Below are 10,744 nucleotides of genomic sequence, written 5' to 3'. Positions count from 1 at the left end.
ATACTTTATTATATGGAGTTATATTTTCAAAATATCTTCTTTCCATATTCCATTGCTACAAGTCACATTTCCTACGATACGTCGTCTTTAATGAAAAGAAAGCATTTATCAGTTGAAAAAGATGAGATGAGTGAGGTGACAAGATCCAGGTCCAGTTATAGGAAACAAGATCCTGAGACGAATATTCGGACCCAGGAGAAACGGGAATGGGGAATTTCGGAAACTTCATAACGAGGAACTACATAATTTATATGGTTTACCCAACATTGTTAGGGTCGTCAAGTCTAGGAGGCTTAGGTGGGCGGGTCATGTAGCTAGAATGGAAGAAAGTAGAAGCTTTCAAAGTCTTGACTGGAAGACCAATCGGAAAACGACCATTAAGAAGACCTAGGCGCAGATGGGAGGACAATATTAAGATGGATCTCGCAGAGATTGGAATACAAAGTAGAAACTGGATGCAGTTAGCTAAGGATAGAAGTCAGTGGAGAGCTTTTGTGAACTCGGCATTGAACCTCCGGGTTCCATAGGCCATAGAGTTAGTTAGAGTGAGGTGACAAGCATAGCCTACTATAGCAGTTACTTGATCATTACAAAATTGATAGGCTTCTGAAGTGCAGTGTGAACTATGATTGCCCAGAATTAGTACCACAGGGTTGTTCTTTGACGCATTGATGAAGTCTGCAAAAAAATCTTCAGCTACAACACAAATAATTGCACAGTTACGCTGGGAGGGCCATTTTTCGGAAGGAGAGGAATCCTGCCCTTCCAAACAAAATTCGCTTATGAACATATTAGTTGATCTAATAAGTCTAACAGCGAAATAATTCCAGGACAGGGTTTTATAGAGAAGACTAATCATAAACGTCGACCCCAAAATGAGAAACAATGTCCAATAAGCGGGAAAAACTGGAGAGATAGAGAAAGAACATAAGTCGCACGTGCTGGCCTCCAAAGAAAAGAAACTACATGAATAATATAGAATACTGAGAAAATACGTCTCTGCATATCAACATTTCTTATAAGAAACAATACTACAATATACTTTATTTCACTGCTCTCAAACAAAGAATGAAATTTGGGTGAAACTTCGTATTCAGCATTATTAAAGTTCCGCTGAGTACCAGCACCTTTCAAACTTCAACTATCTTTCACTGTTTTGACATAACGCTACCGACCTTTATTAACCCGTTTTTGATAAACGGAAGACGGAGAATTAGGTCATATACAAATCGTCGGAAAGTTAAGGGGTGGAAAATTAGGTGACATACAAATTGTTGGAAAATTGTGTGAAGGAAAATTAAGTGACATAAAAAAATAGTAGAAAATTAGACGACGAAAAATTAAGTGACACAAGGTTATATATCAAAACGTTGGAAGTGTTTAGAAAAAAGAAGTTTTAAAGGGATTTTGGTTACGGATAATTCGAAACTTACTAAGCTATGTAATCATCCTCTAAATCACGCAAAAGACGAATGTATAAAGAGTAAAATGAAAATGAAGATTGCACAGAACAACCATTTCATCTGTCAACATACAGTTGACAGTCGAAAAAGGTCTATATTATTACTATTCCAATTGTTTTTCTAAAGTATGGGTCACAGTCAACGACGTGTGGGCTAAGCGAACGAAACAAAGATAGTGTGATGCGGCGTTGCTGTGTCGTAGAGATGTGTGGATAACCACAAAGACTACAACGCCAGTAAGTGAGCAGATGACAAAAACATTTCATTCTCTGTTTTAAAAAGGTGAACAAGATGTGGTAACACTGCAGCTCTTTCATTTGCTAATAGCTTTTAAAGGGAACTCGGGGCACCGGCTTCAAGCTCCGTAAACTCTGTCCCTTAACATAGTACTATCTGTTACTAAATTAAACATAGACATATAAACCTTTAAAATTGAAATAGTTTATTATAGATTTGAATTAAGTGATTACCACAATAATACATAATTACAAATCTATGAAAACACATGTATTTACATATTTTGTTTCCACCTTTTAAAGAAATCGCACAGGAATTGCTGTTTTGTGGTTTGCAGGTTGAATTAATCCAGTTCGAGCTTCCTAAATGATCCTTCAACTCCAAACAGGTCACTTTCTGTCTTTGGCTTTTCTGGTCTTCTTGATTCGTCAGATTTAATCATCTCTTGTTTCAGAAACCAGTCACGGTTATCCATGATAACTTGCTTCCATTTTGCTATAAGGCAGAAAAGGAAGACGTTACTGAATGTTGAAACTCTCTCTAACAGTAGATTTTACTTTATCTAGACAGTAACATCACTTTGCAACATTTTATATCAAACTTTTGTCTTTCTTTATATATAATAGTAAAATAAAATTTTAAAAAAATATATAAAAAGCAATTATTTAAAAATAAAGTAAATCATACTAAAAAGTGAAAAATAAAACAGAACGTTCTAAGCAGTAAAGAAAAACAAATTATACTAAAAAGTAAAAAATAAAACAAATCGTTCTAAAAATAAAAAAATAAAACAAATAATACAAAAAGTAAAAAATCGTACAAAAAAGTAAAAAAATAAAACAAATCGTACTAAAAAGTAAAAACTAAATCAACTCGTGCTAAAAGTAAAAAATAAAAGAAATCGCTCTAAAAAGTAAAAAAGAAAATCATACTAAAATTAAAAAGTAAAACAAATAGTATTAAAAAGTAGAAAATAAAGCAAATCGTACTAAAACTTAAAGCGTGGGGAGCACATTTGTATACTTACATGTTGATTGCGTATGAGAGTACTCACTGTGCTTTTCTTTTTAGCCACGCACAAATATATTTTTTAAAGTAATTTTCTTGAGAAAGAATTATTTTGTACATTTTAGTAAGATTTGCTTTATTTTTAATGAAAATTTGTTTTTAAAATATTTTTTCTTTAATTTTATTTTTACTTCTGTCATAACTAGACATCCGATTTTTTATGCAAATCCATATCGTGTTTGTTTATATGCAACTCTGTTAAACTTTGTACGCACTTCCAACGACAACAATACAGCTCGAATACGAAGTTTTATAGTGCATATAAATGCATATTTTAAAGGTTAGAGCATATATTAGAGCCTTCGAGCATATTCAGCAGTTTTTGTTTCAGATGTGTGTTTATATCATGGTATAAATGCAATTTTAGTTTGTATTTTCAATGTGTTTACTGTCTATGCAACAGAATGGCTTTTTGCATAGGAGGATGGAAGAATGCCTAGTTTAATGAAGATCAATATTGTTAGCAACTTAGCAAATGATCAATAAAGCAAAGATGCTTACGACTGCCAAGACGCTAAGAGAAATCTAATTGCAATATCGTGTCGAAATCAATTCAGAAACAAAAGATGCGATGAATACTGCTCAGTGAATGCTTAAGTTCTAGTTTATGAAGTCCAGCATGAGCTGCAGTCAGTTCCTGGTAAATTCGGGTGGTCTGTGGAAAAGAAATTGACGAATGTTATTGCTAGAAACTCCGACTACAAAACAATTGAAGTCATGGAAAAATACCTTCAAGGGATAAATTTTAAATTGCCAGAAATATATATATATATATATATACTAAACTTGCTCCTCTTTATTAATATTGTTCAGTAACATCGATTGATGGTAACAGGTCTTCTTCTGACTACAAATGTCACAAACTGACACCAAAAGATAAAGACAAGCATTTTGTGATATACTGTAAGGCTAATTACGGGAAGGAGTACATTCTTATTTTATTTTATTTTATTTTTAGTGGAAACATGTACAAAAGTGAGGCTCATATTATTTCGTGTAAAGTAATCACACTCTAAAATACAAATATGAAGAAAAACTAGAGATTATGTTCTCATATCACTGAGTTTATTATTTTAATCTCATAATTTGTATGTGTTTTTAAAAAGTTAGGAATATAGGTATAAACTGTAACTGTCATAAAAAATAAATTCTGAAGAGAAGTCCCTGAAAGGTACACTTTCGATGTTTTATTTCAGCTACAAAAGTTTGTTATAAGTTTGCTGGATGTTCGAAAATACTGTCTTTTATTGCATTGTTAGTGCATATTTTGACACATTTACCAGCATAGTTGCATGCATATTTCATGAATTTTAAGTGCATAAAAATCCGATGTCTAGTCATAACTAAATACACTTTATATTTTATTCTGTTTTCGTACATTTACTATTTACATTTTATTTCTCATAGGTCCATCTCCGTCTCTGTACGGTCCAATAAAAATTGAAAAAAAAAAATATAGAAGTGTATAAAGGTAGCAATGGGATATTGTCGCCCAACTTATACAGCTAAAGTTGAAGCACGTTGTAAGTTAGAGAAAAGCATGTAAAACAGAACATGCCTGCTCTTTTCACCAGCTTCATGATTGCCACAAAGCAGAAAATAACCTTGCGTATGTATCACAATGCTTCTCGATTTGCCCACGTAGGAAGTTCTATAAAAACACTTTCTTTTTCAGCTATCTTTTGTGTAATTGGAACATTCATCGTTTATAATTGTTCATTTTGTAGAGTCTAAAATTACATGAAAAGTATTTCTAAGTAACTCGCCATTCATCTCCTGCACAACCATTAACCTGTACGAGTGAAAGTTTATTTATTCATGCAAATAACGTTTCGCTGTATGAGTACTGATTCAGGGTTTTGGAGCATATCTCTGAACAAAGTGGCCTGAATTTCGTACCACTGCTGTTCTGTTCTAACACTTTAAACATTTTCCGGAATGTGCACCGTATATGAGGCCCCTAGCGGTTTCATTCTCATTAATCAGCCTCCTGACCGTAAATTAATAACCTAACGTAAGATTGTGTTACGAGAAACGACAGAGTCATTTCGATGCATTTTGAATCTCCCCTGAACTGTGGTCACTGATTCTTGTACGGAAAACCATGGCGTTTTAACGTCCATGACTGCATGATGTCACTGAAAGTGAAACGCTTTAAATAAAGAAACGGAACGCCCCCACTCGCATTTATCTTCCCGTGCTACAGGATTATCTTCCCATTTCAAAAACGCAGTGTTTCTGTGCCTCACTCTGTATTGCAATACACACAAACCAAATACAACGTTTATACGAGGTGCGTACCACAACAATTGTGTCTCATAAATTCTAGAGTTTTCAATTTTTGACTTATGTATTTCTATCAGTTTTCAACACAATTCCGATTAACTTCCACACACCATTGCAATGTTAGTATTTCATTATCAAAAGCGTCTTAGAAGTTGTTTTGGGAAGTATGTATGTTACTTCCGAGGTACTTGTGGACTGAAACATTTGTTTCGCAATGAGTTCTTTAGTTTTATAAACTAAGAGAGATCACTGAGGAATTAGTTCTTGGAAGTAGAATAGATTAAGGACCACTTCGATGTTCTTCTTCCTATCTGCGAGGCTATCTTCTCTTCATTTAGCTAGCAGAGAACCTAAAGTGAAGTGGTCTTGACAGCTTCAAGTGTTATGTTAAAAATCTGATGCCACGAGATAATCGATCCGTAAGATTACAGATATCTTCAACGGTTAGCTCTTTGTCCTTCACGATCAAGGGTCCCAAAGGAGCAATGTTTTACTGGTTGCATAAATTGGGCTTCCGGAGCCTAGCAGTTCTTCAATTGACCTCCACCCTCGTAAATTCACTCGCCTATTTCCGCACAGTACAGTCAGCGACGTCAGCGTCCCTACAAACATTCTTCAACTGGCGAAGAATGCCTCTTTTCACGACACGTAGATAAAATATTAATTAAGCACCTCCATGGTGAAATCCATTTAAAACGATGCAATTTTGGTATGGACTTCGTACTTCTGTAATTAACTATACTAATTCTATGGATTGGGTCTAAAAGGGCCAATGTCACTTTTTCACAAAAATGAGATGCTCGTCAAATTTTAACGCCTATAAATGGATATTTTTTTTTATGCAAGAAAAGCAAATGTTAATATGACTGGTATATATTCCAAACTAGTTCGTGTTGACATTTACTCTTCTTACACAAGAAAACATCCATTTATAGACGCTAAAATTGAAGAGTATCTCATTTTTGCCAAAAAGTGACATTGGCCCATTTAGACCCAAAACTATACTAATTCTATGGCTTGGGTCTAAAAGGGCCAATGCCACTTTTTCACAAAAATGAGATGCTCGTCAAATTTTAACGCCTATAAATGGATATTTTTTTTATGCAAGAAAAGCAAATGGTAATATGACTGGTATATATTCCAAACTAGTTCGTGTTGACATTTACTCTTCTTACACAAGAAAACATCCATTTATAGACGCTAAAATTGAAGAGTATCTCATTTTTGCCAAAAAGTGACATTGGCCCATTTAGACCCAAAACTATACTAATTCTATGGCTTGGGTCTAAAAGGGCCAATGTCACTTTTTCACAAAAATGAGATGCTCGTCAAATTTTAACGCCTATAAATGGATTTTTTTTTATGCAAGAAAAGCAAATGGTAATATGACTGGTATATATTCCAAACTATTTCGTGTTGACATTTACTCTTCTTACACAAGAAAACATCCATTTATAGACGCTAAAATTGAAGAGTATCTCATTTTTGCCAAAAAGTGACATTGGCCCATTTAGACCCAAAACTATACTAATTCTATGGCTTGTGTCTAAAAGGGCCAAAGTCACTTTTTCACAAAAATGAGATGCTCGTCAAATTTTAACGCCTATAAATGGATATTTTTTTTATGCAAGAAAAGCAAATGTTAATATGACTGGTATATATTCCAAACTAGTTCGTGTTGACATTTACTCTTCTTACACAAGAAAACATCCATTTATAGACGCTAAAATTGAAGAGTATCTCATTTTTGCCAAAAAGTGACATTGGCCCATTTAGACCCAAAACTATACTAATTCTATGGCTTGGGTCTAAAAGGGCCAATGTCACTTTTTCACAAAAATGAGATGCTCGTCAAATTTTAACGCCTATAAATGGATATTTTTTTATGCAAGAAAAGCAAATGGTAATATGACTGGTATATATTCCAAACTAGTTCGTGTTGACATTTACTCTTCTTACACAAGAAAACATCCATTTATAGATGCTAAAATTGAAGAGTATCTCATTTTTGCCAAAAAGTGACATTGGCCCATTTAGACCCAAAACTATACTAATTCTATGGCTTGGGTCTAAAAGGGCCAATGTCACTTTTTCACAAAAATGAGATGCTCGTCAAATTTTAACGCCTATAAATGGATATTTTTTTTATGCAAGAAAAGCAAATGGTAATATGACTGGTATATATTCCAAACTAGTTCGTGTTGACATTTACTCTTCTTACACAAGAAAACATCCATTTATAGACGCTAAAATTGAAGAGTATCTCATTTTTGCCAAAAAGTGACATTGGCCCATTTAGACCCAAAACTATACTAATTCTATGGCTTGGGTCTAAAAGGGCCAATGTCACTTTTTCACAAAAATGAGATGCTCGTCAAATTTTAACGCCTATAAATGGATATTTTTTTATGCAAGAAAAGCAAATGGTAATATGACTGGTATATATTCCAAACTAGTTCGTGTTGACATTTACTCTTCTTACACAAGAAAACATCCATTTATAGACGCTAAAATTGAAGAGTATCTCATTTTTGCCAAAAAGTGACATTGGCCCATTTAGACCCAAAACTATACTAATTCTATGGCTTGGGTCTAAAAGGGCCAATGTCACTTTTTCACAAAAATGAGATGCTCGTCAAATTTTAACGCCTATAAATGGATATTTTTTTATGCAAGAAAAGCAAATGTTAATATGACTGGTATATATTCCAAACTAGTTCGTGTTGACATTTACTCTTCTTACACAAGAAAACATCCATTTATAGACGCTAAAATTGAAGAGTATCTCATTTTTGCCAAAAAGTGACATTGGCCCATTTAGACCCAAAACTATACTAATTCTATGGCTTGTGTCTAAAAGGGCCAAAGTCACTTTTTCACAAAAATGAGATGCTCGTCAAATTTTAACGCCTATAAATGGATATTTTTTATGCAAGAAAAGCAAATGTTAATATGACTGGTATATATTCCAAACTAGTTCGTGTTGACATTTACTCTTCTTACACAAGAAAACATCCATTTATAGACGCTAAAATTGAAGAGTATCTCATTTTTGCCAAAAAGTGACATTGGCCCATTTAGACCCAAAACTATACTAATTCTATGGCTTGGGTCTAAAAGGGCCAATGTCACTTTTTCACAAAAATGAGATGCTCGTCAAATTTTAACGCCTATAAATGGATATTTTTTATGCAAGAAAAGCAAATGGTAATATGACTGGTATATATTCCAAACTATTTCGTGTTGACATTTACTCTTCTTACACAAGAAAACATCCATTTATAGATGCTAAAATTGAAGAGTATCACATTTTTGCCAAAAAGTGACATTGGCCCATTTAGACCCAAAACTATACTAATTCTATGGCTTGGGTCTAAAAGGGCCAATGTCACTTTTTCACAAAAATGAGATGCTCGTCAAATTTTAACGCCTATAAATGGATATTTTTTTAATGCAAGAAAAGCAAATGGTAATATGACTGGTATATATTCCAAACTAGTTCGTGTTGACATTTACTCTTCTTACACAAGAAAACGTCCATTTATAGGCGCTAAAACTGGAGAGTATCTCATTTTTGCCAAAAAGTGACATTGGCCCATTTAGACCCAAGCCACAGAATTATATGCGTATTTCTTTAATGAACACAAATATATAGAGTATATTTGAAAGAATAGATTTAAATTAATTAGAAAACTTACCATCCAATTCATACAGCGACCCGGCTGTGCCACCAAGTTCTGTAGGAAGACACTTCTTGGGTATGTGGTTGTAAAGTTCGGAGAGATCATCTCCATGGACGTGAATCTAGGAAAATAAATATTACTTAATGATAAATAAAGTAGAGTTGAGTGAACTTTTCTATCTTAAGAAACTTCTTTTAAATTTGAAACGAAATATGTCCATTTGAAGGAACTTGAAGATTTTATATTCATTCTCTAAGTTCTTCATACAGTGTCTGTTTTCGAAGGCCTCGTTTTTTGTTCGAAAAAAAACAAGTGAACACATAAAAAACTTAATCACCATCTTCTTTGTAACGTTCGACTTCAATTTTAAAATCCTTTTCAGAGCAATACCTTTACTATAGCTCGCGACAAAACATAACCAATTTTTTCCTCGAAGGTCAAGATCTAAGGGTTTACTTGTCCCTACCATAAATCCTTCATTGTAGCTAGATTCCGGCGTTGCTGCTCCAACTCAGGTAGAACAGGTTCAGGTTCAGGTTCAAGGTATTTTCCTTCCTTCAAAGCTCTCAGTATGGCTAACCCCATTACGGTTATCATAGTAGCCCGAGCCCGTTCAGACCTCTAAACACATTACTCCACAGAAATGAGTGCCATAAGTCCAAGCCTTCTAAAGGCTGTTGCGCCCGGAATTTAGTTATCATTATTATTATTACTAATAATAATATGTAATATTAGTAATAGGCTTAATAAAGATTCTGCCTGTTTATCTGCTCTGCTTGTAAGTATACTATTTCTAACTTTAAGATATAGTTATACACGTCAATATATAATTGATCAGTTTCTTTCTAATGTGATTCGTCACGTATATGAAAACTGGACAAACTACAAATTAGAATATTATACACAGGAAATTAATAATGATAGCTTTATTACTCAGATATTAACGTGCATACATTAATACATATGAGGATTTAGGTACTTAATAGAATGCTTTTTAATCATTTCTTTTTTTAAAAAGAAAGTTTTAAATTTTCATTATAGACAGATGGCCTGACGAATAATAAATAAATAAATAAATAAATAAATAATAATAATAATAATAATGTTTTCCCAGGACATTGAACAAAGTTATCATGTTTTGCAAAATATTTTTGATGGAGACAAAGATCATGTCATCGAGATAGATCAATCGTCCTCAGAAACTGAGGAAAACGAAAACGAGGACATGTTTTGAACTTGTAAAGTGTTAAGCTCCAATTGTTTATTTTATCTATTTATGTGGGAATTTTCAAAATAATGTTCAATCAGGTCTGATATAGTGCTTTTTGTGAGATTGATTCTAAGTTGCATGAAGGGCATAAGCAAATAATAATAATAATAATAATAATAATAATAATAATAATAATAATAATAATAATAATAATAATAATAATAATAATATTTATAAAAGACTAACATTAGTGCATCACGCTAACTCCTAATAGTAAATCAGGTTGATGCTAATTGCAATAATATAATGCAATAATTTAGATTTGAGCATTTATATTTATGTATACGCAAGTTCGTTGGTCGGCTACCTAAAAGAAAATAAAGGAAAAAAAGGAAAAGGTGAATGCAACAATTAGAGCTCTTAAGTATTGACTTTAACCTATAATTAGTGCTTGAACTTTTCGGGTAAACTGTACCCGCCCGATACCCATTGCGTTTGGTTTACTCGATCCTTAGACTTGATAAACCTTTTAACCCGTGTTTGGCCTGTTTGGACCTTTTGAACCGATAGACTCGTTATGAGTTCGTACATGATAATTAGAACAATTTGTGTTATGATAATAAAGTGAAACAACACATCATTTACAATAATGACAGACTAAGCTTGTTTTCATAAGAACGGGATTATCAGGCCATCCCTATTCATACGGTTCAATCGGGCAAATCCAATTCATACGGGTAAAAATACAATATCGGTCCAACGTGCGGTCCAGTTTCTATTCTATTTTCCGAGCATAT

General features: G+C 33.3%; 1 protein-coding gene across 1 annotated transcript in view; it reads right to left on the bottom strand.

The window, feature by feature from the left end:
• Positions 1-1,884: 1,884 nt before the first annotated feature.
• The window catches only part of LOC145692846 (retinol-binding protein pinta-like), a 62,474-nt gene continuing 53,614 nt past the window's right edge, over positions 1,885-10,744 (bottom strand). The window contains exons 6-7 of the mRNA XM_081768360.1: positions 8,753-8,858; positions 1,885-2,195 (exon numbers count right to left, since the gene is read on the bottom strand). Of these exons, the coding sequence (XP_081624486.1) occupies positions 2,044-2,195; positions 8,753-8,858 (258 nt within the window). The 3' untranslated portion in view covers positions 1,885-2,043. The remainder of the gene's footprint in view (positions 2,196-8,752; positions 8,859-10,744) is intronic.

The sequence above is a fragment of the Thermobia domestica genome, chromosome 8 (genome assembly GCF_964235325.1).
Source record: "Thermobia domestica chromosome 8, izTheDome1.hap1.1, whole genome shotgun sequence".
In the NCBI taxonomy this organism is placed as follows: Eukaryota; Metazoa; Arthropoda; class Insecta; order Zygentoma; family Lepismatidae; genus Thermobia; species Thermobia domestica.
Note: the sequence above shows the minus strand (reverse complement) of the source record. Positions and strands in the feature narration are given on the sequence as shown.